Source organism: Globicephala melas, chromosome X, assembly GCF_963455315.2.
Source record: "Globicephala melas chromosome X, mGloMel1.2, whole genome shotgun sequence".
NCBI classification, from domain to species: Eukaryota; Metazoa; Chordata; class Mammalia; order Artiodactyla; family Delphinidae; genus Globicephala; species Globicephala melas.
The window spans coordinates 81,652,677-81,668,150 of NC_083335.1; the positions used below are offsets into that span (position 1 = coordinate 81,652,677).

The 15,474-nt window shown below is 39.9% G+C and overlaps 1 protein-coding gene across 11 annotated transcripts in view; it reads left to right on the forward strand.

Annotated features, from left to right (window-relative positions):
* Positions 1-15,474, forward strand: part of HUWE1 (HECT, UBA and WWE domain containing E3 ubiquitin protein ligase 1) — a 143,320-nt gene that overhangs the window by 89,553 nt on the left and 38,293 nt on the right. For all 11 annotated transcript variants that reach the window (XM_030851006.2, XM_060293066.1, XM_060293062.1 and 8 more), the window contains 14 exons: positions 609-825; positions 1,417-1,539; positions 2,309-2,546; positions 2,941-3,171; positions 4,455-4,577; positions 5,039-5,134; positions 5,703-5,972; positions 7,200-7,352; positions 8,852-8,979; positions 9,205-9,286; positions 9,969-10,145; positions 10,615-10,774; positions 11,045-11,403; positions 14,263-14,458. In XM_030851006.2, the coding sequence (XP_030706866.1) occupies positions 609-825; positions 1,417-1,539; positions 2,309-2,546; positions 2,941-3,171; positions 4,455-4,577; positions 5,039-5,134; positions 5,703-5,972; positions 7,200-7,352; positions 8,852-8,979; positions 9,205-9,286; positions 9,969-10,145; positions 10,615-10,774; positions 11,045-11,403; positions 14,263-14,458 (2,553 nt within the window). The remainder of the gene's footprint in view (positions 1-608; positions 826-1,416; positions 1,540-2,308; positions 2,547-2,940; positions 3,172-4,454; positions 4,578-5,038; positions 5,135-5,702; positions 5,973-7,199; positions 7,353-8,851; positions 8,980-9,204; positions 9,287-9,968; positions 10,146-10,614; positions 10,775-11,044; positions 11,404-14,262; positions 14,459-15,474) is intronic.

The following is a 15,474-nucleotide window of genomic DNA, read 5'->3' on the forward strand; positions in this document are numbered from 1 at the left end:
TACCAAAAAGCATCCTACAAAGATGAAAATTTGAAATACTTGTAATCTACCTAACACCTTACAAGATTTTTATAAGAAGACCGCTTTTTAAGTTTTTATGCTTTTCCTAACAATCTTTTTTCCTTTGGGGACCATACATTTAATGTTGTGATGAGACGTTACTAGTATATTACAGATGTTCTTTTCTGGTCTTAAGTTGTTAGCATTTTTGCCATTTTTAAAGTTCTCTGTAGGCATTTTAAGTGACTCCATAATTCAATACATAGATATATCATTTACTTAATAAGTTCATATTGTGTATTGCTTTCTACAAAGGTGGTTTCAGTTTATATCTCCTAACAGTGTGAGTGCTTATCTTGTTTGTCTTTCATATTTATTATATATTGAATGCCAACATACTTCTCTGTCTCCTGCCTTCAAAAGAGGCATTTATTCCCTGTGGAGCTTCCTTTTCAGATATCATATGTAGAGACAAGTCCAGGTGTTCCATAGAATGTTTGAGTGGGAGGGAGTAGTCAGTCATTAAAATGTATTAACAGTAATGTGTCTGTTATAATGAAACCATTCTGAAAGTACTATACAGCCTTATTCTGACTTTTGGGTTCCAGCTTCCTCTAGATTAGGCAGAGCACTGGCTGAACTATTTGGACTCCTTGTTAAACTTTGTGTGGGGTCTCCTGTCCGCCAGAGAAGGAGCCATCATGCTGCCAGCACCACCACAGCACCAACACCCGCTGCTCGATCAACTGCCTCAGCTCTCACTAAGCTCCTCACAAAGGGCTTATCTTGGCAGCCTCCACCATATACACCTACTCCACGCTTCAGGTGAGGTTCCGCTTGAGATGCAGAATCTAATTGGTTCCTTCTCCACTTGAATGTAGAGTGAGCCACTGAATTAGAGGACTTGGAGGTCCCTTGTTTTACTCTTAAATGTGTACCCCAAATACTGTTTAAGCTACTTGTTTTGGTTCTGCCTAGTCTAAGATATAGAAATTTTAAAAGCATTTGTAATCAAACTGCATTCCAATAACCTCGTATTTACTAGTAGGTGGGAACTGTCACCCTTTTTTGCCTTAGAAATTTTTTTTTTTTTTTTTTGCGGTACGCGGGCCTCTCTCTGTTGTGGCCTCTCCTGTTGCGGAGCGGACGCGCAGGCTCAGCGGCCATGGCTCACGGGCCCAGCCACTCCGCGGCATGTGGGATCTTCCCGGACCAGGGCACGAACCCGTGTCCCCTGCATCGGCAGGCGGACTCTCAACCACTGCGCCACCAGGGAAGCCCTGCCTTAGAAATTTTAATATCCAAACTAGTCACCCAGTGCAATATTAAATTTTACTTTTGACTTTTACTTGAATTTCCCATCGCTTCTGTGTCTGCCTCAGAGAAGGTTAACTTTTTGCTTTTTCCCTCTTCCAGGCTGACATTCTTCATCTGTTCAGTTGGTTTTACATCCCCAATGCTGTTTGATGAGAGGAAGTATCCCTACCACCTCATGCTGCAGAAATTTCTCTGCTCTGGAGGCCACAATGCTCTTTTTGAGTAAGGATCATGTTGCTTTACAGAGAAGCATTGTTTGGAGTTTGGTCTTTTCTGTGTGCCTTAGCAGCCCACAACTTTCTAAGCCACCTATCCTGTGACAGTGAGATACATAGAGACAGCCATTGGGTATACCCTTTCACGTTTCAGGAACTAACTGTATGTATCTCCATCTTCCTGGAGGGTGTGATTCAGCCTGTCCTAGGAATGTTTGTAAGGGTCTCTGTTTTTCTTCATTTGGCTTGTAATGTCTGGTACATATTTTTCTAATAGACTTGTCCTTTGCTGCTGTTTCTCTGAATATGATCATTTTTCTGCTTCTTTTGATCAGAAGATTCTAAGCTAAGTTTCACTTTGGGGTTTTTGTTTGTTTTGGCTTTAAAAGTAAAGCTAGAAGTGGTAGTAATTTTGCCATATATGTGTATAACAAATATATGTCAATAATATATCAATAAAGCTGGAATAAAAACCCAAATAAAAGGTAAAGCTCTGTATTCAACATCTTGTAATTACCTATAAGGAAAAAGAAGTTTTTATATATATATATAACTGAATTGCTGTATACCAGAAACTAACACAACATTGTAAACCAGCTATACTTAAAGTAAAAAAAAGCGGGGGGGGGGGGTAAAGCTAATAAATGTTGGACAGACTGGAAGCAATAGCTCCAAGAGGAGGGACTGGGAAGCTTTCGAATGTGTCCCTTTCTCTCCCCATCCCCAATCTAAAATACTAATATTCTATCTCTATACTTTCTCTTATTTGAATTTAGAACATTCAATTGGGCTCTGTCCATGGGAGGCAAAGTTCCTGTTGCAGAGGGATTAGAACATTCAGACTTACCTGATGGCACAGGAGAATTCCTAGATGCCTGGCTAATGCTGGTGGAAAAGATGGTGAATCCCACCACGGTGCTTGAATCTCCACATTCACTGCCTGCCAAATTGCCTGGAGGTGTTCAGAACTTTCCACAATTCAGTGCCCTCCGCTTCCTTGTGGTAACTCAGAAAGTGAGTAGTTAGCATTCTAAAACCAAGAGCAATTTCTCATGCCAACTGGGTAGCTCCCACTCTGTTTTGTCCTCCTTAGTGAAATAACTCGATTCGGTAGAGAACCACTGGCTCCTACTCCCAGATAGGGCTGCCTTGCAGAATGGGATAGAGACCACTTGATAATTTTCTGTGGTGTAAACATTTGAACTGTAAACTTCAGATTGGTACTTCCAGGTTGGGTTAAATGCCCCTTCTCTGTACTTCCTTGGGCCCCCCCAACCTCAGTATTGCCTAGGATTTTGTTGTTGGCACTGACTGTGGAAGGACCGTCTCATAAGTCTTTGACTTATTCTTCCTGGGGTTTTGAATTGAGACAAAATGATCTTTACACAGCCTTTCAAATGACTTACAGGCAGCCTTTACTTGCATCAAGAACCTGTGGAACCGGAAACCCTTGAAGGTGTATGGTGGGCGAATGGCTGAGTCCATGCTGGCCATCCTGTGCCACATCCTCCGAGGAGAACCTGTCATTCGAGAGAGACTGAGCAAGGAGAAGGAGGGGTCTCGAGGAGAAGAGGATACAGGACAAGAGGAAGGTGGCTCCCGCCGGGAACCTCAAGTCAACCAGCAACAACTACAACAGGTGGGGTTCTGGCCTCACACTCCAGGATCAAGACTTTGCCCCGGAGAGTATACTGCTTGTGGGGTTTCTAAGTTTCTTAATGCCTGGTCCTGTTAGGGGATAGGTTTAAATTTGTTCCCTCTTTTACTCTTTATTTTTTTCTCTTGAGAAAGCTGGAGAATAGTTTCAATACTCCTAATAGGTAAAAGATTTGTGTCCTCCCAAGCATATTGTTTAGTATTGGAAGTCTTTTACATATTCTCAGTAGGCTGTGGTTGCCATGTTCTTTGGAGGCAAACTGTCCTCAGCTACTTTCTCATTAATCTATAAAGAGAAGGGATATTGTGGCCCAAATTTATTTTCCATCAAGAGCTTTCGGAAACCTTAGTCACCTACAAAACTTTTGTTTTCATTTTTAAATTTTAAAATATTGGAGGCTAGAAGTGTGGGGGGAGTGCACTTAGATCCTCACATTTCAGTCTCAAACAGCATTTAGCATACTCCTCTTGCAATTTGTGTGTATGTATATGTGTTCTCTTTATATCTAGAGTCCTGTTCAAACATGTCTTCTATATGTACATGCAACTTTTTTTATTATAATAGTTAAAAGTGCTCACTTAAAGAAAAGTTAGAAATATAGCAAAATACGTTTTAAAGGCATTCTTAATATCACCACACAGAATAGTCATGTCCTTTTTTTCATCACTTAGTTCTATGCCTAATTTTTACATAGTAACATCATACAGTATGTAGGCTTATACTGCTGTCGTTAAGAAAATGGGTCTTTTTTACTTCTTAATCATTCTTTTACTGCTGGATATGTTGATTTTCTTATTATTTGATGTTGTAAAGCTGTGATGTATAGTTTCTTTTTCTACAAATTTTTCTATGCATCTCATGATTATTTCCTAGTTGTAGATTTCCTGGGTCAGTTTTTCAGGCTCTTGTTCTGTTGCCAGTTTGTCTTTAAGAAAAGTGGGACCCAGTTTTGCTTCTGTGTGTGAGTCTCAGTCTTTGAATTAGAATAATCTTCCTAATGATAATAACCATCTAGGTGAATTTTCTTAAAGGATGGAACTGAGAATCACCTTGGCTCCTTGCCTCAATGTGTAGCTCTGTGTAAATAGTATGGAGGCACCAGGCAGAAAGGATCATTCATGTTATCTAACTGCCTTACCTTATAAATGTTCTCAGTTCATATGAAGTTAGGAAAACTTGTTTACATCTTAAAAGGATTCCTCTTTTTAAAATGCATTTGGATTTCTCTTTTACCATGGTTCTGAGATCCTGCCTTCTTTTTGTAGCTCATGGACATGGGCTTCACAAGAGAACATGCCATGGAGGCCCTGTTGAACACCAGCACCATGGAGCAGGCCACAGAGTACCTTCTAACCCACCCTCCCCCGATCATGGGAGGAGTTGTTCGGGTGAGTTGGCTCAGGGGCTCTAATCTTTCATGGCATTGGTTTGGCTGCTGATGTGCTTTACTTCTCCGTGCCGAAATTTTCTTTGTATGCTAACTCTAATAGCTCTAGAATATAAGGAGCAGAAGCTTTCTGTCTCCTAGTCATGCAAATTACTGGACTTTGCAGAGGAACTCTTAAATTATGCATAATCAGAAAGTAATAGGAAGGCTCTCTTTTGTGAGATGCCAAATAGGTGGTCACATTGAAGCTCCTTTCCTATATTTAATTTTGTTGTGATTTTTCCCTCTCGTTCTCATAAGTGACCAGGTAAGCCTAATTGAGTTTGACTCTAGAGAGCAGCATTCAGAGCCCCTTCTCTTCCTCTCTAAAGCTTGAACACAGGATGTCTGGTTCCTTATGAGTTGTGTGTGTAGTTCCTTGGAGTGTGTGTAGTTGCTGGAATTTCTGTTGTTGCTCTTTAGGATCTGAGTATGTCTGAAGAGGACCAGATGATGAGAGCAATTGCCATGTCTCTGGGACAGGATATCCCAATGGATCAAAGGGCAGAGTCACCTGAGGTAACTAGGAAACGGGGCTTCCAAGAGGGTCTGACACATTAATCTTAGTATTTCTATGAACATTCTGCTACTACTGCAGAGTAATTGGTCGAATTAAAGTGTAAACAAAGACATGTGTGAATACTCATTCATCCCAACCTTGCCATCAGTAATCTACATTACATTGACCTGAAGCTTTAAGTGAAACAGATGAAGCATTAATATTTATTGTCAAATAAGAGGCCCAAAATGTCCTTGGTAGTACCCATTAGGCCAAACTTGGCTGTCTTTATTACCTAGGAATCTAGGTAATAATTACTTCAGTTTACCATACCTGCAGAGAATGCAGCACAATGTCTACCAATGCTATTTGTGGGGGGTGATGTAGGATGATGCACATAAGTTGCCAGTGCTTTGAGGATTGGAGGTGTCCTTCGCCTGTCTTGCCTTAGCCTGTGTGGCTGCCCTCATACTCATTGCCACACTCTAACGAATGTATCACCTGCTTGAGGAGAAGGTAGAGAATATTCATATGGTAGGGCAGATACATTTTTAGAGTCTTCTCACTTTCTTCCTTCCCTGCCTCCAGGAAGTTGCTTGCCGGAAGGAGGAGGAGGAACGGAAAGCTCGGGAAAAGCAGGAAGAGGAAGAGGCTAAATGTCTAGAGAAGTTCCAGGATGCTGATCCATTGGAGCAAGATGAACTCCACACTTTCACAGATACCATGTTGCCAGGCTGCTTTCACCTTCTTGATGAGCTCCCAGACACAGTGTACCGGGTGTGTGATCTGATCATGACTGCAATCAAACGTAATGGAGCAGACTATCGAGACATGATTCTGAAGCAAGTAGTCAATCAGGTAAGTTCTCCAGGGGCCAGAAGAGGGGAGTATGTAAAATGGTTTTCCTGCCATCTATCAAAACCTGGTTTCTTTTTTTATTTTTTTAATCAGTATCTTTGCATTTTATCTGATATGGATGTATTCTTTCTTTGAATTCTGTAGATCTAGTAATCTAGCTCTTTCTTGAGTGTTTTCCTGCAAAACATGAATTAACTGCTTCACACACAAAATATCTTTGAAAGAAAAAAACAAAGCTCTCTTTTTCTAGGTATCTCTTCTTAGATTCATCTAAAATGTCAAAAATGTCTCTCACTCTTGAGCCAAGTTAGGCCCCCTGGCCTAAATAAATGTTTTTCCCTCTCCTCCTATGCAACAACCATTTTGACAGATGAGTCCCCATCCTAATGAGTAGTTGTGACCTATTGTCTTTTTTTAAGCAGTGTTTTTCCTCATTATGAAATTAGTGTATGCTAGTTGTTGAAGTAGAATAAGAAATAAATTACCCTAAATTCCCACATAGCCAGTTAGCATTTTGGTTTTATTTCCTTTACTATTTTTTATGATTTATGTATTTAAATCATTGGAATCTTGTTTTATATATTTTTTTAAGTTTAGAGACAGAGGAAGAAAGTAAGTATTGTATGTAAACATAGCTTTAGTGTATGGAAACATCACAAGAGTAAAAGGCAAACTGAGTAAACCTTTTTTCTTCCCCCCACAAGATATGACCAATGTTTAGTTATCTTTAATCTATATTAAGAGCTTATAGAAGTGATTTTAAGCAAACTAAAACCTTAATAGACAAGAGCAATTACATAAAATTCATTACAAGAAATTTTTAACATGCATACTAAAGCAAGACCAATGTTTCTAACTGGGATTTTTGTTTTCTGTTTTTAATGATAATTCTGGGGCGGGTGTAGTGAAAGATTTTAAGTTGGTAGAACCTTTGTGGGATTGACTCTATATATGCACCAGAAAATTTTTAAAAACATTCATTTTCTTTAACTTCTAATTTAGACTTCTTGTAATCTAGCCTAAGAAAATAATTTTTTAGAGGCGCTCCTTTAGTAGCATACATCTTTTGATACAGACACCCTATAGTAAATATGTTCATATTTACCCCCCTCCTTCAGTGAATGTATTAGAGGTGGAGGGAGTATTTTACAAGGTTGAGAATGTTTTGACATACCTCATCATACTCAATCTACAGTTCTTGACTTGGCCACTTTTCTGCTTTCCTAGGTGTGGGAAGCTGCTGATGTATTGATCAAAGCCGCTCTTCCCCTGACAACGAGTGACACAAAAACAGTGTCAGAGTGGATCAGTCAGATGGCCACCCTGCCCCAGGCCTCCAATTTGGCTACTAGAATCTTGCTTTTAACACTGCTTTTTGAGGTAAGATTTAGACCTTTTGGTCCTTGTGATTCATTCATCAAAGAATCGTCAAACACTTACCATTTGAGACATTGAAGAAGGTAGAGAGAAATGTAGGACATGTCTGCATTTCATAGCCTACAGCTTCTAATAGACTTTAATGTACACAATTAAGTACAAAATACAGCATTCTATGCCACGTGAATGGCATAAACAGTTTTATCTGAGTTCGGGGGGGGCAGTATGCATCACTTCTGGATAATGAGAGAAGGGCTTCTCAGAACAAATGTTAATTGAATTGGGTCTTAGAGGATTGGGGGATGGGGTGTAATTATAAGACAGTACTTAGAATGACTATTAGCAGTTAAGTTGTGGAATATTTTTGGCTTCTCTGAGGAAAACAAGCAGCCAAAAAGAATGGGGTAGGATGTGGAAATTTGGTAATAGGTGTCAGATAGAATCTGACTCTTCTTTCCTACCTGGTCAGTCAGCAGATTATTTGAGGTAAAGCATGGCTTGGCCAGGACATGTTCTTGTTCCAGCCATCATAGGAATTAGGAGGCACCTAACCTTGAACAAGTGATTCTTCATTCTTAGCTTATCATGTTTAATGGTAAAACCTGGATTTAATGGAGTAAACCCTTATAGCAACTCAGGAGTTAAGTCCAATATATGTGTCAGTCTGTGTGTCTACAGTCTCAGGGCTTTCCTTTGTGATAAAAGTGGTGATTCTTATTATATAGCACTTGTGAATAGATACTTGTGGGAAATGTTGCAAAGTACTGAATGCTGGGGGTCCCCCAAAACATTACAATATAAAGAAATCACTCATGAGCCCCCCTTTTTTATAAACTCACAAATGACAGCCTAATATTTTTCTTCTAGTCTTTTTTTCTGTACATTTAAACAGTTGGGATCAGAGTATTTAGAAAGTTTTGTATTCTTTTCTCTCAGTATTATGTTACAAATATTCTCCCACGTCATGTATATATTATTCCATTTTTTTGATGTCCCCTAGTTTAAATAACTACCTATTGTCAGCCATTTAAATTACTTCCAGTGATTTCCTGTTACATCAGTAACACTTTATGTAGCCCTTGTAAGGGGAACCATTAAGTATGTTGCTGTGTTTAATTATTCCATCTTCCTTGGAAGGTTATAAAGGTTCTCTGTAAATCAGAAGCTTTTCAACTAGTGTAGGTACCAGTTCTTAATGATATTAATGATGCTAGTAACAGTTTCCATATTAAGCACATACTAATGTACCAGCCACTGTTTTGGCACAGTGTATCACAATTACCTTGGAGATAGAAATTATTCCCTTTGACCCTTGAGGAAACCAAGGCCTAGAGAATTTAAGTAACTAATCTCGGACCACATAGCTGGTAAGTGGTGGAAATGGAATTTGAATTCAACCAATTCTATTAGCGTTCGCTCTTATGTTCTATACCATGCTAATCCTTGATACTGAGTAGAAGCTGGTATTTGTTTTATTTTTTTTCCTTTGATTAATCAATCAGGAGTTGAAGCTACCTTGTGCTTGGGTGGTTGAATCTAGTGGCATCCTTAATGTCCTAATCAAACTCTTGGAAGTGGTTCAGCCCTGCCTACAGGCCGCCAAGGAACAAAAGGAAGTCCAGACCCCAAAGTGAGTGACCCTGTAATCTCTCTTGTTTTCATTTCTATTGCCCTGGGGATTTGGGCCCTCAAGCTTAGGGCTTGAATCAGGGAGTTTTCTGGGTCATGTACGGGCCAAATCTTGGATACCTTTTGTGGTTTGAAAATTGTGAGGTACCTGATGAAATCAAGATAAATTTTCCCATGTTGTGCAGGTTTCTGGCTTGCCCAGAGTAAATCATTTCTCCTGTTTTAGGTGGATCACCCCAGTGTTGCTTCTGATTGATTTCTATGAAAAGACAGCCATCTCCTCAAAAAGGAGAGCCCAAATGACTAAGGTACGTAATATGGTGTATGTGGTGAGCAGAACAGCTCAGCTTCTTGAGGCAAGAATAGACCAGAAGAGAATATGGGATAGTGGTAAAAAAAAAAAATGTAAAGCTCTCTGATCAAGGCATAAATCTCTTGAGGGATCTTGATAGCTAGAGTTTTCTTTTGAATTGGGAGTTAGAATTTTTTTTTTTTTTTTATGGAGCTGCTGGCTAAAGGGTCTAAGAACTTACCCTGGAAGTAAATGTTAAAGAAGTGTTCTGTCTCCAGAGGAGGAGTGGCTCTTCTTTTATGTGAAGGACTGAGTGTGCAAGGATTCCTCCAAAAGCAAGTGCTCCTTATACACAAATTATATACGCCACATCATCTTAGTACCTTCCCAGAAACAGAAGTTTTGCGCCAGTACATCTAAAATGTTTACCTTTTGTGGAAAATAGTTGGAAACAAAAGGAAGGCAGAGCATCACAGGATAAGGGTATTTATAGAGTGTTTTGTGCCTATGGAGAGGCTTAGGAATGCGAGGGTTAAGGTATATAAAAACTTCTTTCTTGGTTTGCAAAACATTTAAAATGTCCAATATATTTCTTTTTCTTGGGTTCGCTTTAGCAATGAACACTGATGAAATTACTATTTCTTATAACAATCAACCTTGTAAGGAAGTACAATGAAACTTTGTGTTCTTGTATTTAGTACCTACAGTCCAACAACAACAACTGGCGCTGGTTTGATGACCGCTCTGGACGTTGGTGTAGTTACAGTGCAAGCAACAATAGCACTATTGATTCCGCCTGGAAATCTGGAGAGACAAGTGTGCGTTTCACAGCAGGCCGAAGAAGATACACTGTCCAGTTCACTACAATGGTGCAGGTACATGCTCACTCAATGCCATAAACTTGGTTGAAAAGAGGGGAAGGTGCTGAGTATGCCTTTCCGTTTGCTTCTTCCTGAACCAGCAGTCCTGTTATAAGAACAGTATTACCACTCCTAAATGGGGTATAGTTTTCAGAGAACTGAGTCTTCTTACAGCCATGTGTTAGGCCATGAGTCTGTGGCAATTTGATACTGTCCCACCCGGAAATGATTTTAAGTGTTCAGTCAAGGATTAGGGAGTGGTTGGGGATGGAGTCTGCTCTATTGGAAAGTTTATAATTTGCTGTAGGGTCTTGTGTATGCCACTTTTCTTCTGAGGACCTTCAGGCTTTCTCTCTGTAAATGATAGGGGTGGGATAAATTGCCAGGGTTCCTTCCTGTTACAGCATTTTGCTACAGAGTTCCAGCTCTCCCACCCCCCTTACAATTCTTTTTTCAGTAGAGATGTTTTTGCTTGAATTCCTAGGTTAATGAGGAAACAGGGAACCGGCGCCCGGTGATGCTGACACTCCTGAGGGTACCACGGCTGAATAAAAATTCTAAAAACAGCAATGGGCAAGAACTCGAGAAGACATTGGAAGAAAGCAAAGAAATGGATATCAAACGTAAAGAAAATAAAGCCAATGGTATGTATTTTTAGTTGTGAATCTTTCAAGGAGTGTCTTACACAAAGCTAGTGTGCCTTTATGGCTTAAATTCTGGCCAGATTTCATCATGAGTGATTTCTTATCCATCAGATTGCTTGGTGACTTAAAGATACACAGTCCTCTTTATGTGCCTTTTCATCTGGTCTTTGAATTGGTATTTGGTCTGTTTCTCTTAATAGGACCTTAAGAGGGAGAGGATGGGAGGAAATGTCAAGTTAACTGTCTGAACACTTACTTTCCCATTTATAGATACCCCCTTGGCCCTAGACAGTACAAATACTGAAAAGGAGACAAGCCTGGAAGAAACAAAAATTGGGGAGATCCTGATCCAGGGCCTGACAGAGGATATGGTGACTGTTTTAATCCGGGCCTGTGTGAGCATGCTAGGGGTCCCTGTGGACCCAGACACTTTGCATGCCACCCTTCGCCTCTGCCTGAGGCTCACCCGAGACCACAAATATGCCATGATGTTTGCAGAGCTGAAGAGTACCCGCATGATCTTGAATTTGACCCAGAGTTCAGGCTTCAATGGGTTTACTCCCCTGGTCACCCTTCTCTTAAGACACATTATTGAGGACCCCTGCACCCTCCGCCATACCATGGAAAAGGTGAGTTTTTCTGGTGTCCGATGCTGGTTTAGCTTTACATAATACCTTGTTCTCCTTGCTCTCAGAGCAGATAGACTTCCGATTCTTCATCAAGTATATATAGCTAGGTGTTACAGATGATATGCTCTGCCCAGCAAAATTTCCCAACTGTGTGCTCAGGTGCTTGCTTAGGTATGGTAGGTCACTCATTATCCCATTGAGTGACATTTAAAAGGTACTAGAAAATACATTTTTTACCCTTAAATTTACTATAGTGATAGCTCTTATCTAGAAAGTCCTCTCTAGCAATATAGGTTTCTTGAACCAAAACTTTTTTTTTAACATCTTTATTGGAGTATAATTGCTTTACAATGGTGTGTTAGTTTCTGCTGTATAACAAAGTGAATCAGCTATACATATATCCCCATATCGCTTCCCTCTTGCCTCTCCCTCCCTCCCACCCTCCCTATCCCACCCCTCTAGGTGGTCACAAAGCACTGAGCTGATCTCCCTGTGCAATGTGGCTGCTTCCCACTAGCTACCTATTTTACATTTGGTAGTGTATATATGTCCATGCCACTCTCTCACTTCATCCCAGCTTACCCTTCCCACTCCCCGTGTCCTCCAAAACTTGTTAATAAGGAACTAGGATACCCTCTACCAAGTTCATGTTTTAAAGGTCATTCTCTTATAGGAGTACTTCACCCAAGAGCCTGTTTTCCAAACGTTGTGTTTTGGGGTTGTAAAAGTACAGTTGACTCTTGAATAACACAGGTTTGAATTGCACAGTTCCACTTATATGTAGATTTTTTTTCCAATAGTAAACACTATAGTACTACCACAATCCACAGTGGGTTGAATCCACAGATAAAGAACCTCAGATGTGGAGGGCCACTGTAAGTTATTCGTGGATTTTCGACAGCATGGAGGGTTGGTACCCCAACCCCCATGTTGTTCAAGGGTCAGCCGTAGTAAAATTTTTGGAATATTTATGACTGTGATAAGCTCTTTACAAATATGCATTGTGCACATGAGAAAACTGAGGTCTATTTGTTTATTTTAGGAAACATATAAAGCAGTAGAAGAAATAACAAAGCAGTTAGAAAAATAAAAACCTTTATGTCATCAACTTTAAGACATCAGCAGAGGGATTGGGGGCTAACATCTCACCAATAAGGCTTTTTCTCCACAGTACTTTTACAAACTCTTTCCTACTTCTTTCTCAGCAATCATCAGGTGAATGCTACTGACTTCACTTTCAATTTCCTCTCATGGAACATTGTTTCCCAAGTTGATATATAGTGTTGCTATTTGTATTTTTGTGCATAGCTTTGTCACATTTAAGGTCGTTTTTCTTATAAATGCTTAGAAATTGGATCAAAAGGTATATATTGTTTTTTAGCTTGCTTGCCAGAAAGGTGGTGCCGCTTCATACTTCTATGCGTATATGAGTATATATCTCACATTCTTCAGACAGTTCTTCTTTAGCCAGCCTGTTTGATTTCACCTGACATGAGCAAAACCAAAAGAAGGCTGTTAAAGACAACATGTACACTGATCCAGGGTCAGGAGACAGCCCAACAGAGAAGAAACAACTATATACAGACAGGATTCTGACTTAAAAACAAACATACTTAAAATGTTTAAAGCTTATACAACTTTTTAAAATGCTATGAAAAAATATAGGTTCTTTTCGGATGACAGAAAACTTTGTAAGCTTAAAGGCAATTTTATTTGGGGGTGTGGGAAACAAAGGAAGATCAGTGGCAGGTTTAACGTATCAAGTAGCAAAATGTAAATGCTTGATAATGTCCATTGCAGGTACGGGTGTGAAGAACCAGGCATACTCTTACTTTTGGTAGGAGTGGAAATTGGTGCAACCACATTGGAGGGCAATTTGGTACTGTCAGTTTAAGATATCCTTTGACCTAGAAATTCTGTGGCTAAGAATTTATCTGATAACTAAAGTCAAGTATGCCAAGTACATATACAAGAATGTTCACTGTAGAATGACTTGTAATATCAAGACTAGAGATCTAATGTCCAGCAGAGGACTGAATAAACGATGGCACATAGTGGAATTACACTTTTCTGTATTTAAAAAATGGGAGTTATTTTACGATTGCAGCCTGGCAGGCAAGATGTAGAAGTTGTTAGGCTAAACGGAAGAGCATGACCAATTTGGTAAGAAAAGCATTGAGTCCAAAAGATTTTTACCTTTATGAACATAATTCACAAAGCAATAGATCGTGGAAAATACAGTGGAACTATTTTCTTTATACTTTCCTATACTTTCCATGATTTAACAAGTCATTTTATGAGAACAAAAGCATGACAATGTCTAAGCCCTGTGGTATCAAAGCAAACAGTCCATAAGTAGTTTGATATCTCCTGGCTGTCATTATCCAAGACTGATTATTGACTTTGAAACATAAAGAAAGCATTTAATTTTGTTCTTATATACTAAGTGGATGTCAGTATTACATATTTTTAGAGTTTGAACCATTCTGGTTTAAAATCGGGATGGCATTTGGGAAGGCTAGGAGCTAGCACTTAAATTTGGGAGCCATAATCTGGATGATCAATGATCTATATACGTTACCCATTTTATATAAAGGTCACGTATCATCTAGTCTAATAGTTGATAATTTTGGGGGTATGCTGAATGCTGTAACTTTTCTTATAAGCCACATTTTTTGAATTGGGAAGGAATAGGACTTGAAAGACCAAGTGTATCTTTCTCCCAAAGATCAAAGGCTGTCATCCACTGTCTTGAGGCAGAACTTGGTTGGTATTTTAATCCTTGGTAGCTCTTCCTTGAATGCAGTTGTGTTTTAGAAAGTGGTCTTTAATCAGCAGTGTTCTCCCTTTCTTTACTAGGTTGTTCGCTCAGCAGCTACAAGTGGAGCTGGTAGCACTACCTCTGGTGTTGTATCTGGCAGCCTCGGCTCTCGGGAGATCAACTACATCCTTCGTGTCCTTGGGCCAGCCGCATGCCGCAATCCAGACATTTTCACAGAAGTGGCCAACTGCTGTATCCGCATTGCCCTTCCAGCCCCTCGAGGCTCAGGAACTGGTAAGTTTACCCTTCTCTTAGCCTTTGAGACATTGAGGTCTGTGGCTTAGTATAACTCCAAAAATTTTCTGTGAGGAAGCCTATAACTTGGAAAACCTCCTTAAGCAAGCATTGGGACATTGGCTGGTTGATAAAGTGGGTCAATTCAGGGGTAGTTCAGTAGCTTCTCTGGTCCTTGCCCTGTGGTAATTCCTGCCAGAGATTCCAAGGACTCATTCAGTCTAGTCCTTGCCTTCAAATAACTTAGCTTGATGTGACAACAGTGAATGTAAACAGTGAATGGTTTACAGATAGAGTGATAATTGAGGGACAAATGGACATGTGACTTATGTGATACAGTAGGAAGAATCACAGTGTATTCTTGCCAAAAATGTTTGACTTATAATTATGAGGAAACAATTAGATAAGTACAAATTGTGAGACATTCCATAAAAAAACTGACCTAGACTCTTCCAAAATATTAATGTCGTGAAAGGGAAAAATGCAAGGATCTCCTAGATAAAAGGAGATGAGAGAAAACCACCAACCTTGATGGGATGCTGAATCTAGATAAAGGAGATTTGGAGAAGTTAGAACAGTTACTATATATTAGATAATATAATTGTATCTGTGTTAAATTTCTTGGGTATTATGGTATTCTGGCTATGTAGAAAAATATCCTTGATGTTAGGTGCAGGTAGACATATTTAGGGGTGGACAAATGGTGATTCTAGATGAAAAGTATATGGATTTTTTTGTACTAACCTTTCAACTTTTCTGTGGGGTTGTGGGGCTTCGGGGTTTTTTCTGTTTGTTGGTTTGTTTGTTTTTTAAATTAAAAGTTGGGAAAGGGGGCTTCCCTGGTGGCGCAGTGGTTGAGAGTCCTCCTGCCGATGCAGGGGACACGGGTTCGTGCCCCGGTCCGGGAAGATCCCACATGCCGCGGAGTGGCTGGGCCCGTGAGCCATGGCCACTGAGCCTGCGTGTCAGGAGCCTGTGCTCTGCAATGGAAGAGGCCACAACAGTGAGAGGCCCGC